General features: G+C 42.1%; 2 protein-coding genes across 5 annotated transcripts in view; both read right to left on the reverse strand.

Moving 5' to 3' along the window:
- Positions 1–10,518, reverse strand: part of LYPD1 (LY6/PLAUR domain containing 1) — a 37,855-nt gene extending 27,337 nt beyond the window's left edge. The window contains exons 1-3 of one of the 2 annotated variants that reach the window (XM_045826266.1): positions 10,341–10,518; positions 10,184–10,222; positions 8,724–8,861 (exon numbers count right to left, since the gene is read on the reverse strand). In XM_045826266.1, the coding sequence (XP_045682222.1) occupies positions 8,724–8,861; positions 10,184–10,222; positions 10,341–10,401 (238 nt within the window). In that variant the 5' untranslated portion in view covers positions 10,402–10,518. Of the gene's footprint in view, positions 1–8,723; positions 8,862–10,183 lie in introns of both variants that reach the window. The other variant, XM_045826265.1, reaches the window with a different exon arrangement.
- A 1,540-nt stretch (positions 10,519–12,058) lies between these two features.
- NCKAP5 (NCK associated protein 5) overlaps positions 12,059–19,515 on the reverse strand; it is an 881,281-nt gene continuing 873,824 nt past the window's right edge. For all 3 annotated transcript variants that reach the window (XM_045826267.1, XM_045826268.1, XM_045826269.1), the window contains one exon: positions 12,059–13,533. In XM_045826267.1, coding sequence (XP_045682223.1) covers positions 13,255–13,533 — 279 coding nt within the window. In that variant the 3' untranslated portion in view covers positions 12,059–13,254. The remainder of the gene's footprint in view (positions 13,534–19,515) is intronic.

A 19,515-nucleotide genomic window follows, 5' to 3' on the forward strand; every position in this document is an offset into this window, starting at 1 on the left:
CTCTGGTCTGTGAAAACAGTTTCTGAATCACAATGTAGCCACAACACACAGTTTACCACAGAGAGCCCGAATAAGTGGCATATATCATAAGTCTTTTGTTTAGTTGCAAGCTGATTCATCACAGATTTTATTGAGATGCCTAGTTATGGATATGGCCTTTTGTGGAGTGCCCAGGAAAGAAACACTCTGTCTTTTACTTGCAACTGTCCTCCTCCTGAAATATAACCCCTTTTACCGCAATGAAAACTACAGAGCAAGAAAGAATCTACCTTAGCTTTTAAGAAGAGAATAACAAAGAAAAGAGATTTCCTTCCTTTAGAGGAGTAAAGAGTTCTGCCTACATAAAGGGTATAATCAAGGCTTGGGGAAAAAAAGGCTAGATTTCTGCATATTCCCTGAGTGCTCATTATAGATGATCAACTTGTACCAGAGTCACAGCTCTTTAACAAAAATCTCTCCCAGAATACCTCTGAACCTGTTCTACCCATAAGACCTCTCAAGGGAAGAAAGAAATGGACTGATCGTGCTGTTTAAGCCCTTAGGAAAGAAAACTCCTTTCTGCTCCACAGTTTTCTCACTTTAAAGTTATAAATTAAGATTCCCCTTAGAATAAGAGGTGCCTGATTCATTTTTTACTTTCAATATTATTTTTTATTGGTTTCAAGTGTATAGCAGTGGTTAGACAATCATATGCTTCACAAAGTGTTCCCCCAATACTTCTAGTACCTACCTGACACCATAGTTATTACAATATTATTGACTATATTCCCTGTGTTGTACTTTATATCCCAGTGACTACTGTGTAACTACAAACTTGTACTTATTAACCCCTTCACCTCTTTCACCCAGTGCCCCAACCCCCCTCCCTCCAGCAACCACCAGTCTACTCTTGCGTCTATCAGTCTGTTTCAATTTTGTTTATTCATTTATTTTTTCTTTACAGTCCACATATAAGTGAAATCATATAGTATCTGCCTGTCTCTGAGTGACTTATTTCACTGAGCACAATACCCTCTAGGTCCATCCGTGCTCCCACAAACAGTAAAATTCCATTCTTTTCTATGGCCAAGTAATATCCCATTGTAGTATATATGTATCACTGCTTTTTTATCCACTCATCTACTGATAGGCACTTGTATTGTTTCTATGTCTTGGCTATTGTAAATGATTCTTGAGGGCTGTGGCCTATGGATGAAGCCAGATGTTGGGATGGGCAGCTGGGATCACTGATAAGAGCTTCAGGAATCAGGACTGACCCATCCAGGTACCCAAGGATTCTTGTGGTTCACATAAACCAACTCAAGATCCCTTCACTGAAAAGCACATCCACTCTAATAGATGGCAGTAGACAGAGAGGCAATGGATGGGAAGAGCAGTGCTTGGCACGGAGCAGATGCTCGATTAACATAAATTTCATTCAACTCACTGGAATGACCTGCTCTTGGCACAGGCTTTTAGTTCAGCTCAACAAATTGGCTAATTAGTCAATAAAGTTCCAAGGTTCACAGCATGCCCCATTCCACCCCACTCTAAAATTCAGGGATTTGCCAAACCTGAGTTTTCCTCTTCAGATCCCCACACAAGCAAAGGGAAAGATGTATCTGAACATAGGAAGTGAAATGGATGAACCTTGAAAACATTATCTTAAGTGAAAGAAGTCAGTCACAAAGGCCACACATTGTGTGATTCCATTAATAGGAAATGCCCAGGATAGGCAAATCCACAGAGATAGAAATAGATCAGTGGTTTCCAAATTAGTGACTGCTAACAAGCACAGGGCTTCTTCTTGGGCTAAAGAAAATGTTCTAGAATTAGAAATATATCTGCAATTTAATTACACTCACAACTTTGAATATATTAAAAATCACTGAATATATACTTTAAGAGGGTGAATTTTATACATATAAATTATATCTAAATAAAATTGTTATTAAAAATAAAAGGAAGAAAAATATATAGAATGTCATTATAATAACAGGAAAAAATCCTGGGGAAGGAAAAGGGTTTGAATTTCAGTCCCACTGGCTGTGTGGTCTTGAGCAAATCGCTGAACCTCTCTGCATCTCAGATTCACCAACTGCCAGGGGAGGATATTATCTCACTGGGAGCCTTCTGGGCTAACTATAAGGAATTAAAGGCTGAATTCAAGAACTCCTTCCGTCTGAGAAATGAAGTAGTGTGCAAAGCAACTTAGGTGAAGCTATCTGGCCCTGGCTCCCGCGGCAGGCGTGGATAGTGGATGAAGCAGCTCCTGGTGAGATTTCTGCAGGTTTCCCTTTTTAGGATTAATTCGTTAAGATGGTTATTCTCACTGTCTTTCTCTACCTCACAAGAAAACAGATGGCCTGCTTCTACATTTTTTAGAGGCAGAAGCTAAGTTCCTGGGATGTTAAGTAACCTCTTCAAAGATACCAAGCATGGGAAGCCAGGAACATGAGTGTTTTGTCCCTAATGAAGCTGAATAGGCATTCCATTTGACAACAAAAATAGGGCTTGGGTTGTTGCATCCTTCCATATAGTATGCTAATAAACCTTTTAGTACAACCTAGTTTGTTAGAGCTTAAATCAGTCAACCATTCCAGAAGTATGAAAGAGAGAAAGAAAGAAAGAAAGAAAGAAAGAAAGAAAGAAAGAAAGAAAGAAAGAAAGAAAGAAAGAAAGAAAGAAAGAAGGAAGGAAGGAAGGAAGGAAGGAAGGAAGGAAGGAAGGAAGGAAGGAGAGGCAGGAAGGAAGGAAGGAGAGGCAGGAAGGAAGGAGAGGCAGGGAGGAAGGAGAGGCAGGGAGGGAGAGAGAGGCAGAGGAAGCAGACTGGAGATTCAGATCTTCTTGTTTCAGGAATATATAAGGGAAGCAGATTTCCTTTGCAAAGCTCAAAGGAAACAGTGTTTTGTTTCTATACTTTGTTTCTCCTTTCACTTGGGAAGAAGCCCTAGCTTTGAAGCCTGTCTGTTCAAACTCATTAGGAAAACCATCAATGAGGGAAGCTTTCATGAAACCGTAGTGGGAGGAATTTGTGTTATGAAAGAGCCAGATAAATCTGCAAACAGTTCATCTATGAAGATGCAAGGTCATCTGTGGCTGCTTATTCAGCTGGAAAGTTAACATAAACAAATGCTCCACTTACTGGAGAGGCCAAGGGACCAAAGACATTTGAAGTTCACCCTCCAAACACTTCCTCAGAAGCCAGTTATGCCCTCCACATGAAAGATGGATGCTTCTACAAAATGAAGTGAACAAACTAATTGGAGAATGTCTTGCCCCGAAGAGAAAGGTGTTGGGTCCCAACAGAAAGGAAGCAGTGATATTGACATTCACTGCACAGAATCTCTTCCTCTGTAATTCACAGCTTTATTGAAGTTGACATGGAAATCTTTTTTGCTGGGCTGATGTTAACACTCAAGGATATCTTTCCTGACATCTGAATCTTTTTACTTTAAAGTTCTTAAACCTGTTGAAGTCTTGGCAAAGTTGAAATATGGCAAATTTTTATTTTTATCTTTTGCTTTATTCTTAGAGTATAGTCCATAGCCCATCTGATTGACTTAAAATGGATTTGAGCGTAAGAAAGTAAGGGATGGAAGTGGGGTGTCTAAAAGTGAGCTGACAGGAGAGCACTGGGAGGAGAAGAAATGCTATGGGGCAGGCAGGAGACCCTGGAAGATTAACAGATGTAAAGGGAAAAGCCTAAAGAAGTTGTTCTGCAACAAGAAGATGTTAGAAATGTCTAACATCTAATGTCTTCATGCCTAAAATACAACCAGGAAAAGTAGTTAACATTCTGAACATCTGAAAAGAAGGGGAACTTAATTTCATTTTTTGTACAAGAATCACATATGTATATGCAAATATATATGGACGGTCAGTCCCTAACTTATGGTCCAACTTAGGGTTTTTTGTTTGTTTTTTTACTTTTGATGGTACAAAAGCAATACACATTCTGTAGAAACCAAGTAGCTACGCTATGATGTTTGGTAGATGAGGTGTATTAAATGCATTTTCAACTTAACGATATTTTTAACTTACAATGGGTTAATCAGAACACAACCCCATTGTAAGCTGAAGAGCATCTGTACAGACACACATGTAAAAATATACACACCAACATGGGCATGCTGTGTGTGAGTGGAAAAAGTCCCAGTGTAAATGGACTATGACATAGTATTGATTACCAGAGTGGCACTTCTGCCTGCCAAACCCACCCCAATGACAAAATATTACCTAATATATATATTTGAATTTACTGGGATGACAGGTTAACAAAATTATACAAGTTTCAGGTTCATGACTTTATAACACATCATCTATACACTGTACTATGTGTTCACCACCCCAAGTCTCCCTCCACCACTATTTATCCCCCCATACCCTCCTCCCCCTCACAACCCCACCCATGAGTTCTTTGTCTATTTTTGCTCAGTTCCTCCACCCAGCCCCCACCTCCAACAACAGTCTGTCTGTTCTCTATCTATGAATCTGTTAGAGCCTAATATTTTAAATTCTGATAAAATTAAGCAGAGCATAGACTTAAGAAAACATAAGCCATGGTTAGCTTTCCATTTCTTTCTGAGTGGATGACTGATTATTTTAGGGACATCAAGTTCTCACTTGCTGTCCCTTATTTAGCTCATTAGAAAATAGGGCATAAAATTAACCTATTCGAGGCATGGAACCATCACTGTTCAACTTAAGGAGCAACTAACTAATCCAAATAGGAGGTCACCATTGCTTATACAGCCATAATGCAGAGGCAACATGGCATATAAATCAGTAACTATTGTATTGCAAAACAGACAAATAGATTAATGCATGTTGCAAAGGATGGGTGAAGAGATCAATTAGGTTACTGATTCAGACCATGAACTTTCTCTCAATATACTGCATTTAACTTTTAAATAAGGTTTAGGAGAACCTGTAACATTTTGCTCACTGACAGAACTATATTTTACTAAGGGCAGAAATTGGCTAGTCTATAAAAATTAAATTATACCCCTTTCACTGTATCTAGTCAAGAGGAAACACTCTAATTATAAGACTACACTGTCAAACAAATGCAAATTTTCATTCTTTACACCTTGGTTTTAAAAATTCAAATGGGATGGGGGCACTTCTATTAAATGCAAATCAATATTTGAAATATTTTTCAGAGTGTGTGAAAAGCAAGAGCAAAAGAAATGTCACTATAAAGGGCTCTGGTAAGTAGCTATGAACTCATTAAGTGTAGAGCTAGTGAGAACAAGTCATTCCTTATGTAATCACTTAAATATCAATCAGTAAGGACAATGGAAGAGGCAGAACCAAAGGCCCCTTTCCCCACAGCTGTGCCTATTGCTCCAGAAATGACCAAGGGGATAGAGAGCAGTTGAAAATAATATCTCAGCACCTGATAGGAATGCCACACTGGGGAACAGGTAAAGGTTAATTTTAAATGTACTTCCCAGTTGAAAATTAAATGTACTTGCCTCAAAACCCAAAGAGCTGAGTTTGCAGACTTTAATCCAGAAAGGACTAACTGAAGGCCTGGACATATTGCATCGCTGGTATTTTTTTTGGAAAGAAAATGTCTTTCATTACTGCTTAATGTCAAACTTGCTTGGTTTATTAAAATCTCTTAGTCCACTTACAACTCTGGCTTTTCTATAGTACTTATGAAAAATGCCAGTCCACAGAGCACTCAAACTAAAAATCTTCTCGTGAGTTCCCATATTATTTCAATAACCACTTTGTGGCCTGTTCACTTAGCTTATTCACAATGTCCGTTCAGGTGAATTTAGCAGACATAAAAATTGTCTGAATCTTTAGGACTCTGTCTGGATTATCTTTCAAGGCAAACCTGGCAGCATATTTTACTATATGAGGTGCTGGCCCAAAGCAGGTGCCCTTTACTAACAGCTGGCTGGTGGACTCGGATCAGACATCCAACTCTTCTGACCCTTCTTTTCCTCCATAACAATTAAAGGAGGGCTCAGATCAGCAGTTCACAACTTAGGCACATCCCAGAGTCACTTGGGGAGCTTATAAGAGACCAGAGTCACCTGTAGAACTTACAAAAGACCCATGGTCCGGTATACCACAGCTTAGGGACCTGGCTTCTAGTGGGGGTGTGTGAAGGAGGACTGACCCAGACAGGTGTATTTGAACAGAACTCCTAGGAAGAGTCCTCCATGTGCCCTTAACTAGGAGTCACTGGGCCCTTTCAGCTCTAATACACAAAGATTCTCAGAACAATGTGTTACTGATCACACAAACAAAAGTCCTGACTTTGATTCCTAATAGTATCATTGAACAGGCATTACTTTTGCTAGAGTGGAGAAGTTGACCCTAAAGAAAAATTAAATTCTGGTGGGTTGTGGCCTCAAAAGAGGACTCCCAGGTTGCTGGGGATACTCCACTTAGAGCCCACTGCCGGGACGGAAGAGCCGGAGGCACAGGGCACACACCAAAAGGGAGCTCTTGTTAACAGGATGACTGCACTGCACTGTGGTCACTTCACACTCAGTTCCAGTTTGGCTCTCCATTGCAGTCAGTAAGAGAAGGGTTAATAGTGCTTACATTGATTGGTCTCTAACAATTACATGGTGATGAAAATGGAAGTGCTTTGAACCATCAACTCCTCCTGCCTCCCAACACCTTTTGATGCAGAATGCACATTTGGCTGCTTTCTATTGAATGCCCTGTTTCCATGTGCACAGGACTCGCAGTTTCCCCTCCAGAAAATGGTTTTTCCTTTGCCCTCACCAACTGTGTGTTTCTCAGACTTCACAACTGAGACTACTTCATCACTTCAGTCTCTGGCTACCCCTTGGCCAGGACATATGGCCAGAGGAACGTGGTTTGGAGACAAGGCACTCACCTGGACCAAGCTAATAGCAACTTCAGGCCAGGCACTTATGACTAAAATTTTTCATGGATAAGGTAGTGTTTTAATGTCTGCTCTGCCTTTTTACAGTGGAGTCTGGAGAAGAGAATGAAGCAGACAAAACACAGCACTTTGAAAATGAAGTGTGTGGTATTTATCTTAGGTATACTTTTAGAGAGGAAGGAATATCTCTTAGAAAAAGGATATCTCTTCTGGGTGGAATTTGGTTCATACCTTTCTCTCACCTTAGCTCCACCATATCCCAGGTTATAAAACATGATACCACAAGGTAAGCAGTGGCGTCGAAGATTCAGAAGAAGTTCCTAATGTGTCCCCAGTACACAACCCCCTTTTTTCTGGTTCTAATCTACTGCCTGGAAGAAAGCTGCAAATATTCTAAAGTAACAAAGTGTTCAGAATGGTTCACAGCAGTCCCTTTGGTAGAAGGGTGGTATACTTTTGCTCAGGGACAATGCTCAGGAAGAAAACATGTAGAAAAGAAACAACTTGTCAAAACCACCTATATCAATCTTGACTAAAGAATCATCACTAACTTTTGTTTTGTTTTACTTTTTCAATAGCCAAATCCCATATGACAAACGAATCATGTTGCTCATCTTGGGATAGGTTATTCTTGAGAGCGATTGTATCTCAGATTTCCCAAAAAGGGACTTTGGTAGCAGTGGCAAGAATCCACACACAGGCTGATAAGGACCAACAGAGAACAGGCTTTAAAACCACACACACACACACACACACACACACACACACACACCCCACATCATAGCATACTATGGAGACATCTGCTCCTCAAATAACTGTGTAGTTAGCAACAGGGCATCTCCAGGCCCTTCTCTGAGGAGAAACTACTTTCCCAAGGAGCTGGCCTCAGACCCTATGCCTTGCCTATGCCTTGCTTGGATTTGTCAGGGGTTAAGGAGGTCATTTAGCAGTTAGATCCCTTCATCATGTTCTGTGGGCAGTGCAGCTCAGCAAACTAAAGAGTGGCAGGGCTTTGGTTCAGTCAGTAGTATTTGCCACATGATGCCATTTCCCATTTAGTCAATATTCTTAAAATGGAAAATTCTGTTTACGGGTTTGACCTTAGAATCAAAACTACAGTTTCATTATTTCCACCAAATTCTAGTTGCTTTTTCAGGAGCTTTGATTTCTGATAAGAATGTTGGCAGGGACTGGGGAGTTCTACCTCAGTGAGAAGACTCTGGTCAGTTGGAGTGAATAAGGAGGTTTGGTCTCATGAGACCCCCTTCTCCCCTTGCATAATGCCAAGGCCATCTCATCAGCCAGCCAGCTGGCCACTGAGCTTGTGGCACTGGGAACCACATTCCTTTGAAAGATCTTGGCAATTTGTGCCTGGAATGTGATGCATTAGTTCTAAAATTAAATAAAGATCCTGTAATGTTCTTCAAAGAAATATAGTGTGGCTTTATGACAAAACACATTTTTTCAAGCTCTGACCTTTGGGAACTTCAACTAGCTTCATATTTTAGGTTGACGTTGCTACAGGGTACTGTCTAGCTGTCCAAGCAGAACTGGGGGTCTGTATATTTTCCAGCCTCCTGTTCAGCTTTTAGCAGAGCGAGGTGAGAGGAATAAATAAAGAGAGACAGTCATTAAATGCACTTTCTGCCCACGTCCCTTGAGGGGAAGCCCTGGTAATTAAGTCTGATGAGATTAAAGTAACTTGGAACACTTCATTTTCCCAGCATTGCGAAAGTAAGTCTGTGATAACCAGTGTGTATCCATTAAATCAAAGTCAGTTCCTTTCCTGTCATTGAATGGTTCCCTCACTTTCCACCCGTGACCCAGGCTTCAGAGGAGACAGAGAAGGCTGCCGGACTCCTACCCGCACTTTGCTCCATCACTTCTTTCTGACACATGTCCTGAACGTTCACCGTACAATTCACGATGAATTCCGGGGAGGAGCAGTCGTTGTTCAGCTGGAATTCTTCACACTGGTAACACTGGATTTGCAGCGCAAAGCCTGTGGGACAGAGGCAGAGGGATTCAGATTCAGTCCCTACAAAGACCACCCGGGATACCAGGAATAGATACCACGACCTTTGGCACTGATCCAGTCGCTGGGGTGCTAGTGCTCGGCGTTCTTAGGGTTTCCGAGTAAGGCCACCGTGGCACTGAGGCCGGCAGGGGGCGGCGCGGGCACCCAGAACCCCACAGAATAAAGTGGAATTCTACCCGCTACACCTGGACCCACACTCCTGTAAAAAAGAGCCGGTACACCACACCTGGCCCTTCCACGTGGAAGTTCCAAGGAAGAGTATACAATCCGGAGAGCGAAGTAGCTCCAGACACAAGCGTCAGCTCCAGTCTACACCGAAGGATTTGCCTAATTGTTAATTGGTTACAAATTGCTTAATTACTGTTTTCGCACCATTCGCGATTGCACTTGCAGACGCCTTCTTAGTTTCACTTAATTTTTTAAAGTCAGCATTCCTATGCTGTCGCTCCGAGACTCCCTACGCGACCACCCGGGAACCCTGGAGGGAGCACCAGGCACCAAGTGCTACGGCGCCCCAAGTCTCGGGACGGGTCCGAAGCAGCAGGTGTGTGGCCACGGTGACTGGAGAGGGCGTGTGTGTGCGCGCGCGCGCGTGTGTGTACCCCGGGACACTACACCACAGCCCTTTCTTCTTGCCTATCATAGCAACCTTTTGGCTAGGGTCCCGGGTCGAGGTCCCAGGTCTGCACAGCTCTCTCAGAACGCGGTTGCGTACTGGAAAGAAAGAGCGAGACGATTTTGCATCTTTATCGCTCCAGCCTGGCTGCTTCGCTTGGATTTGCGAGCTCCAGATTAGACCTAACTCCTTCTGCTCCCGCACAAGCGAGCCAGGTTCCCAAACTCGCACTTCCCAACCCCAGATCCGCTGCGCTCCAAGCGCAGGAACACAGACCCGGCGCGCCCCAGCCACAGGCTGCCCCAAGAGCCGCTCACCAGTCGGCGGCGCCACTCCCACGGGTTGTTGGAGACGCCTGACAACTTGGTCGGGTTGGGGGCTATCAGTCCCCACTCCCTCTCCGAGGCTCCGCTATCGTTCGGACCTTCCCGCCTCCCCAGCCCTTCTTACGACAGGTGCAGCTCGTGCTTCTGCAGCTCGAATCCTGCAAATCCGCGTCTCCTGCCCCTCCTCCCGCAGCTCCGGACTTGGAGACTTTCCCACCTAGAGCCTCTGGGCACCAGCCACCGCCAAACTCCGGTTGAGCAATCTCTGCGCAGCCCCGGGCCAAGGGACAGGCGGGTAGAAGCTGTGAGCGCCCTTGGCTGGGCTGCGGGCCTCTTCTTCTTACCTTGAAGCAAGAACAGTCCGCAAAATGCTGCTGCGATGCCGAGGATCCACATCCTCCCGGAGCCTCTGGGCCGGGAGCGGGCGAGAGCCTCAGAGGCAGCGACCGCTGCCCGGGCTGCAGCGGCTGTGGCTGCTGAGGCTTCTGTGGTTTGCGCTGCTGTCGCCGAGGCGACCGTCGCAGCCGAGAGGAGCCGCAGGTGCCGCCAGCGGTGCCCGCATCGCCCGCGCTGGGGCCCCCGACTGCGGGTCGCAGTACCTCTCAATTGCTCTCCGGGGCAGAGCGCCGCGTCTCCGGAGTTGTCGGCTGAGACTGGAGGCACTGCTGGCGATCCAGAGCACCCCAAAAGTCTCGCCTCTTCTCCCCACCTCCCACTCCAGGCACCACGTGACGGCTGCCGAGTTGGGGTGGGGGTGGCGGGCGGGGAAGGCTGGGACTGTCTTTCCACGTCCCCACCCCCTTTCTATCGCCCTCTTCTCCCGCCTTCGCACGTCCCTAGGACAGGCAACCCAGGGGGAGACGGAGAGTGTAGTTTTCCCGAGGTGGGGAGGCTGTAGATCCGTGAAGCGTGAGAAGGGCGCAGCAGGTGCCGCGGGACCGGCGGGACGCTGACTGAGGGACCTTCGAGGTGGGGTAGGAAGACTAAGTTCCCCAAGGGCCCTCTGGCCGCAGGTGCGCGCTACCTACGACCGCTGCGCTCCCGGGGCTGGCCAGATCCCCGCGGCTGACGGGTCCCAACAGCAGGATCCGGTCCAAAAAGCTGGGGCTGGGGGCGCGCTCCTGTGCATCTGGCAAAGTTGCACACCTGCAGACGCCCTAGGGTGTCTCGCTCAGTTGCAACTTCTCTTCCTCCAAGGAGCCCCTCAGCCATTGCCAGACTTGGCTTCAGCTGCGGCGGGGTGTGGCGGAGTCCCTGCCCTGACTGGAGAGCTACCTCCAGGCAGCTCTCTTTTGGACTGCCTGAGCGCACCGCTAGCGGGTGCAGTGACACTGTACTAGGAGAGGGACACCCCGGGGGCGACCTTCGCGAGCTCCCACTAGAAAGCAAATTGGGGTGAAGAAGGGAGTTGCTATCCTCTAGCATCTTCCTCTAAAAGGGCGGGCAGCTTCATCCTGTTCCCCTCAAAGCCATGAACCATTAGTATATGCTCCCGCGTCCACGCTTGTACTGCCCCTTCCCCGCCCGGGACTTGGTCACCGGCTGCTCCGGCCCTTCCCTCCTCCCATTCTTCCTCTTCTGCTCCAGCAACCCACCTCGAGTACTGCCGGGGACGCCAACGCCAAAGGGGCTATGCTTGTTGCTTTCGCTGTTCTCGCCGCGGAGCCTTGCAGCAGGTGGTACAGGAGCCCTCCCGCCCGCCTGCCCGCTGGAGAGTCTTGATGCCCACGCCCTCAACCCGCACGTTCCTACAGCCCCCAAATCCCTAGGGATCATCCACTTCTGTGGAAATAGCTTCATAAGCGTTGCCTCTCTTCACCTTCTCCTCGGGCCACCTCTTAAAGGCAGCTCTCGCAGGCTGGGACGCTGTTCACTTATTTCCCCATCCTGCCAGCAGAGCAAGTCTGGAAATGTGCTTAAATTACTTTCCTGTAATTCCTCTGCAGAGATCATTCCACATCTCCCTCAGGCTCCTTCTCTCCTTCGTCACCCCCCCCCCCTTTCCTTTCTTTTCTAGCTAAGTAACCGCTCGGGGAAGACTGCAATGCTTTGACCATTACTCGTTTGTTGCAGACTCTGATCTGACAACTGGGGAATTACTATCTCTGGAGAAAGAGGGCTAGTTTATTTATTCCTTGGGGGATTCATTCTTGGAGCACGAGTGAGATTCAAATAATTAACTGGGCCACAGCCTCCTTAAACAAATTTAGAGGGTTCAATTGTGGCATGCCTTTTATTCAGAAATGAAACAAAAGAATTTTTAAAAGTCTGAAAGATGACACTTTACATAATTTTCATCTGAGCCAACAAAATTCAAATTGCACAAATTTACTAAGTAACACTGGTCATACAATAGTCTTTAAAGAAACAAGTGGGTACTGAAGTAATCATACAGATCCTAAAAATATTTTTATTATGCCTAGTTTACAAGCTTCTGTACAAAAGCAATTATAAATAGTTCACATCTAGAAAAAATACACATAACCTTTAAAATAGAATTTATCCTTACATATAAACAGACTTTGTAGGAAAAAAGGATATTAAAAAGTGAGATTTTTCATAGCACCAACCATTTTAATTTTTTAAAGTCAAACATTGCAGGTAGAAATTTGTTTTCATTCTAGATTGCCCAGATTTTAATAAAAAGAGCAGGAAAATAAAAAACAAGAACTGCCCAGAATCATAGAGAAGCACTAGGTGGAAGAGCATGTAAGGAAATGTTTGGAGGGAAAGCCTGCTATTGAAAATAGAATTAGGCCACTTCTGATGCACATCCCTATGGATCAAGGTCACACTCCAGCACCCTTCATCTTTTTCGGTAGAAGCAGAATTACACTTATTACTAGAGCCTGAATCTCTCTGGCAACAATTCTAAAATTGCACTAAAATTAAAGTTTCTATCCAATTGAGATTGTGAGATGGAGATTACAATGAGTGCTCTGCTTTTTGGCAGGTCCTATTTTAGGTTTACGGAGTGTACCCGCTAACAATTCGGGCACTAGGACAATGAGCTGAAGAAAACTTTAGTTGGAATTTTTAAAAAATATATTATCATCAATGTCTAGAAGACTTAGTATATCATTTCAAGAGCATGGCACTGATTCAATTTATTGCTTTTCTTTTTGCTACAAATATAATTTCTTTTCCAAAAAATTTACAACTTCTGTACAGTATTCAAAAAAAAAGTGCAAAAGTAAGACTTTTGTATTGTGGGTGTGTTTTTAATCCTCATGAAATGCAAAATGGAGTCTATACTGTCCTGTCTGAGGGGAAAGCTGCAGTAGGTGGCTTGTTGTGAATCTGACAACATGGGCTCTTGTGTTATAATACTTTATTGTTGTCACCTCTGCCTGCACTTCCCCGGCCCTGTTTCTTAAGTGCTCCATTTCCAGCTCACTATGGAGAAAAAAATCTTTTATGTGTCATTTGAACCCTGACTTGCACAGGAAGAGAAGCTATCGTATAAGGAATCACTCAAAGATTCCAAATTGTCTACACCGGGCCTGTCGGAACTACTCAAAGATGCTTCTTCACTTTTTTCTTTTTCTTCCTTTCCTTCTTCAACCTTGTTCTGAGAGTTCTCTTTTTCTAATAAAATTGCAGTATTGCTGTTATATTTATTGAATGACTCCAGGGAAATTTTAGATAATCTATTCTCAGGGTCCTCTTTTGTTTCTTCAACTTGTTTCAATTTCTGCAATAAAAAGAGGAAAAATATTAGAAACATATTTCTTTAGAAATCAAGTTATTCTATCCAATATTCAATTATTACTGCCTATATAAAGTACAGTTTAAAAGTACAGAGAGAACCTACAAGTCTTTAACAAGCTTCTAGTGTAATTAAATATAATAAAACCAATTTTGGGGATAAATCAAGACTTTAATCATTTTGCTGAGATAAATAGGTCCCAATTTGCAAACCAGTTAAGTGCCACTTAATTTCATTTTAAGTGGATCCATTTGAAATTTGTTCAGGTAAAGTGCCTTACTTTGCTTTATCAAAATTTCACACTACTCCCTTTTCTTACTAAATAGTATTAATTTTCCAGTTGCAAAGTATGGATAGGGATTGAATTTCAGTCAGAAGTTAAAATTATATGTAAAAAACAGAACAAGCAAACAAACAAAATATACACAATACCCCTTACATTGCTATGAAATTAAGTACATGTTAAACTTACCAGAAGCACTGTCATTTTGTCCCTTTACAAATCTCAAGGTATTTGAACAAGACTTCCAGGTTAGTGGATATAGACTTTGGTAGGCCCAAGGGCTTAAAAAGCAAGGTAACAGGTCTACGCCTTAGTATCCACACCCCTCCAAGAGGTTCTAGTAACATCAATTTAAAGAGGGATATTTCTAGGGTGCTATTGGTAATCTCTAAAAATGTTTTAAATTCTCTAGGAACTTATAAAACATTGCAGGCATATTTAATAATTATTATAGAGAAACCCTATGAACATTAATGTATCAGTTGCTCTAGTGGCTCCTAAGGTCTGAGGTAGGAGGAGAGGAAGCACAGGTGCAAAAAGCAACAAATGTGGAGGGGGTAAAGTCATTAACACATTTCTTATCTTTTCCTCTTTCGTGCAAAAAGTCCATCCAAACATAGAAAGAAGTATGGACAAGGTTCAGAGATGATAATGATAGTTACCGTTTATTAAGCATCCACTAAGTAAAAGACAGTGAACATATTTTATCTATAAGCCTTTCACAAACCTGCAAATTACACATCCCCATTTGAAAGATGAAAGTATGGCTCAGAGTGACAGGGTTAATTGCCCAAGGTCACTCAGCAAGTGATTGAGAAGAGGATTTGAATTCTTGTCTGGCTGTCTTCCATGCTCTTGTTTTACCACACTCGTGTAATAAAGGACAAGATGTCCTGTATTTTCTTTTTTAAGTTTTGCCACCCAAATATTCCACTTGCCAAACCATCTCTATCATTACTGTCTAAGGCCCTAACATCCGCAGTTCATTTGCCCAGGTCACCACCCACATGCTTAGTATGGACATACAAAGGTGAAATAAGGAAATTGTGCTCTGATTCAGGAGAAAACAGACACGGCCAAAGCCTATGGATTCTCACATGTTAAGTATTTAATAGAAAGAGAAAAGAAAAAGGTATGGAAGTGGATGACTTCAGTGTTCCAGGAGCACACTCAGAGTTTCTTTCTCTGCTGTGGGAAATGGTATAATTCTATGTGAATACTTGAAAAATCATCTGTGAAGTGGTATGTATTTCATTATACTATTATTATGAAGGAGCATGACTTAAGAGCTAATTTTCAATCTCAAAAGGTTACCTTTAAACCATAGATAGGTCAAGGAACAGATTCCTAGCCAGTTATAGAGAAGTGTCTCCATAATTAGGAATAACTCCAGGCAACAGTCCCTATTCACATCACACTAATCTTTGGGCATTTTACACAAAGAATTGTATAGCACAGTGCTAAAAATACATGGAGAGAATAGGAAATGCTTTGATTATATTAAATGTGGGTAAATAAAGGGCATTCAATACGATTTTCTCCTCACCTGAATATCTTCTCCCTTTTTCTTCATTCAAGAACCACAAGAGTTTTTCTTGCCCATTTCTAGTCAATGGGGATCTCAAATTTATTCAATAAACATTTATTAGAGAGGCAGGTGGAAGGTTTCAGTGTGGAGGATATATAGCTGAGTAAAATCGCATCCTGTGGAGGGAAGTTGGGGCCCTGGAGGCAAACAGACCTGACCCTAAATATCAGACCTGCCCAGGAGTCTCCTTCCTCAGGGGTGAATGGTGACAAGACACACCTTTATTTCAGGATTGATGTAAGTATTAGAAATACAACACCCCAAGACCTTGACACATGGTAATAGGTACTCAATAAATGGTACAATAAATAAACAAATAATGTGAGACATAATTCTTGTTCTAGAACAGTGATTCTCAAACTGTATTCTCCAGACCAACATCAGTATCACTCCAGAGCTTATTAGAAATCCACATTCTTGAGCCCCACTCAGATTTTCTGCATCAGAAATGCCAACACCCAGCAAATTTTTAACAAGTTCACCAGGTGATTCCCATATATGCTAAAATTTGGGAATCACCAGTCTAGAAGAACCTGTAGTCTTGGAAAGTAGGTGAAAAATATAATTCAATGTGTTAAGGTAGAGATGAGGAAAGAGATGTATTTACCATTAAAATGCCCACAGCCTATTAGACACAGATCATGCATCATGTTTTCTAAGTGTTTCATGCCTACAGGTTTGTTTCTTCAATTAATTATAACAACATTACTCACTTAAATATAACAACACCTACCTTGGTCAGGGAGGTGACTGAAATAAACAAATGGCTCATTTTAAGAAAAAGCACATGGTCTTCATAGTCTTTTATTTTCACAGTTTTCATGAGAGGTGGGTACATAATTTATTTTCTAATTTTTATTTTTTACTATAAGAACAACATCAGTGCAAGAGTGACAATGAGGGCCAATTAGCAGTAAGCCTCAGTGCTGGGGAGCACGAAGAAGTGGTGAGGACTGTGCTTAGCTCATCAGCATGTGCCTAATTTAAAGGCAGGGGCAGCTACAGATGAACCTTGTGGGATATTGTGGGTTCAGTTCCAGAGCACTGCAACAAAGTGAGTCATAATGTGCTTGTTGGTGGAGGCTCATGCCTTTAATTCATTAAAAAAAAAGCAACAACTGTGAAGTGTAATAACAAAGTGAAGCAGAGTAAAACGAGGTATTCCTGTAAGTAAATTTAGCTGATCTGTGCTGTGGAAAAATGTGCTGTGGTGGGGTCATAAATCTAGATCAATATTTGCTTATATTTGAAATCCTTTGATTTTTAGTTACTTATTTATATTAAGAATAAATGGAACAATAATAATCAAAGACTCCATGATTGCCCTGGCCAGTTGGCTGAGTTGGTTGCAGTGTTGTCCCACATACCAATAGGGCTGTGGGTTCGATTTCCAGTCAGGGCACATATCTAAGTTGCAGCTACTGGAGGCAACTTATCAAAATTCCTCTTTCACATTGATATTCATTTCTTATTTTTTTCTTCTCTCTCTCTTTCTCTCTGTCTCTCTTCCTCTCTCTCTAAAATCAATAAACATATCCTCGGGTGAGGATTTAAAAAATCCACTATGTTAAATTGCAACTTCTGCATTGTTTCAACATCTGAGCTAGAGATCATATTTTATACTTGTTTTTTTGTCCTAGCAGACCCCTGCATCTTCATTCCCCTGCTAGATCTCTCCCTAAAGGCCTAACCCAGCGATTTTCAACTGGTGTGCCACAAGAATTTTTAAAACATGCAGTACCTGACTATTTAGTCAGGGGCACTGACCTCTTTTCCCTTAAATGTCAAATAAAAAAATGACAATAGCCAACACAACAATAGACATTCGATGTGAATGAATCAAAATTACACCTATTTTTGTCAGATCAGCAAAAAATATAATACATTTTTGGGTGTGCTGCAGAATTTTAGTAATTAGTTTATGTGTGCCATGAGATGAAAAAGGTTGAAAATCACTGGCCTAACCCAATGCTAATTCATCAGTAGATTCTCCATGGACACTTAGTGATGAATTCAGCTTTCTCTAGCATCAGCAGAGTCTCAGCTGTTGGCTTGGGTTTCTCTAGTGGTCCTGCCAGCTAAGTATAAAAGCAGTAAAGTAGCTTACTTCTCTGCCTGCAGTTAGAAACATACCAAACTAGCCTCAACATTGTCCTATCAGATTGTAGGTATTTTTAAAAATTTGAAGTCACATAATATTTAAATTTAAAATATAAGGAGGGTTGAGGTCAAACAGTAATGTGCTAATGATCTAATCTGTTCAATGGCAACAAAATAGTGCTCATCAGTTTGTAGCAACTGTATGCAAAGGTGCTTTGCAAACGAATCATGGTAATAACGGCATTTAATTGAGTGCCTATTCTGTGCAGGTACTCTGCTGAGCACATTGCACTGATTATCTGTTTTCATCCTCACATCAATTCTATGGGTAGGATTCTTTAGTATCTCTATTTATGGGCAATAAAAGCGTGAGGAAGTTAAGTAACTTCTTTAAGGTCATGTAGCAGTACACGGTAGAGTTTGGATTTGTGCCCAGGCAGCCTGCCTACAGAGCCTGAGTTCTTAACCTCTGTCCTGGAAAAGAACTTTACAAATATCAGCTGACATCATCTTAAGAGGAATATCTAAAATAAGAATTACAGAACAACACAATACTATTAATAACAAACCCAGTAAAGATGAGTGTTTGACAAAGATTGTGGATGTTCTGTAAAACATCCTGATTTCCTTCACATACAACACTTCACCAGAATTATGATGAAATTAATATACTGCAGTTGTCACCTATAGGTGGCAACAGTTGTACAGTTCACTTTTTGGTGGACTTATTGCACTACGGCTAACCAGGGCAGGTAAGAATAATTTTCTAGTTTAAAATCAATAGCTTTGCATATTCTTAAAATATATTCCTGTCTTTTGTGTAGCCATGGCATTATTAGTGATAATTAAAGCAAGAGGTAGTGACATAGAAATACCTTGAGAATTATACCTTAATTCCTTGTAGTCAAATAGTCAATCAATCAAACCAATCTACTAAGTGACTGGCTTTGTGTGAATAATTGTTCAGTTTTGATTCTCAGAGGAAGTTTCCTAGAAGAGGATGCTCTTGGAGGGATTTTGAAAGGTGAATAGGATTGAGACACAGTAAGTAAGAGGGAAGGCATCCCAAGACACTTCCTATTGCATCTGTAGATAATTCTGCAGTCTACTTGGGTCCAGTAGTTGCCCACAGACAGATATGTGCCTATCCCATGGGCTTCTAAGGACCCCAATCAGGCTCAGAAAAGTATCAACTCAGCTTATAACCTGGGGTTATAAATAATAAATAGCTTTTATTTCTAAAGTGTTTCCATCATGACCTCACTGCTCTTAACATCAGCCTGGAAGTGAGGGAGGCTGGTGTCAGCTGGGGTATTTATGGCATTTGTGGTTCAGACAAATTCAAATTCAGGTGAAATTAGACCTGGAAATTTGTTTCTTAATTTTCATCATAGAAACACATACCACTTTTTCCCACAGTCAACAATAATCACAGAGTAGAGATTCTGCCTAGACCAATATCCTGAACACCAGGAAGGATAAAATAGAAGGTGGTATGTACCTTTGCCATAAGGAAAAGATGGGGAGACTATAAAAGTTGATAACAAAAACCTCAAGTGATAAACCAGAAAAAATACATGCATAATAATATCACCTTAAAGGACAGGTACAGCCAGAAACTTCTGCCCATAATAGAGGAAAAACAAGCAGCAAACTTATGATGTAGTGCAATAAATTACTGTTCTATGATGAAGGCTAGTCTTTGATTACTTCAAAGAAGTTTCTGTCAATTTTGATTATATTTTGAATATATTGGTTAATCTACTGCACAAGATCAGGAAGAGATTAAAATCTGCTTGTGCAATTCAGACAGCATCATTCTTCAGCAGGGTGCTCCGACTTGCAAAAAGGACTGGAGCTCTTAGCACAAATTAATGTAAACAGTATCTTCATCAATATAATTTCTTGTTTTACTATTACTATATAGAGTCACTGCCAACCTGTTTGGGAATAATAGCTATATTTGTAAAGTGTTTTCACTGCATGCCAGGTACTG

Source organism: Phyllostomus hastatus, unplaced genomic scaffold (assembly GCF_019186645.2).
Source record: "Phyllostomus hastatus isolate PE091 unplaced genomic scaffold, TTU_PhHast_1.1 phas_scaffold_60, whole genome shotgun sequence".
Taxonomy (NCBI): Eukaryota; Metazoa; Chordata; class Mammalia; order Chiroptera; family Phyllostomidae; genus Phyllostomus; species Phyllostomus hastatus.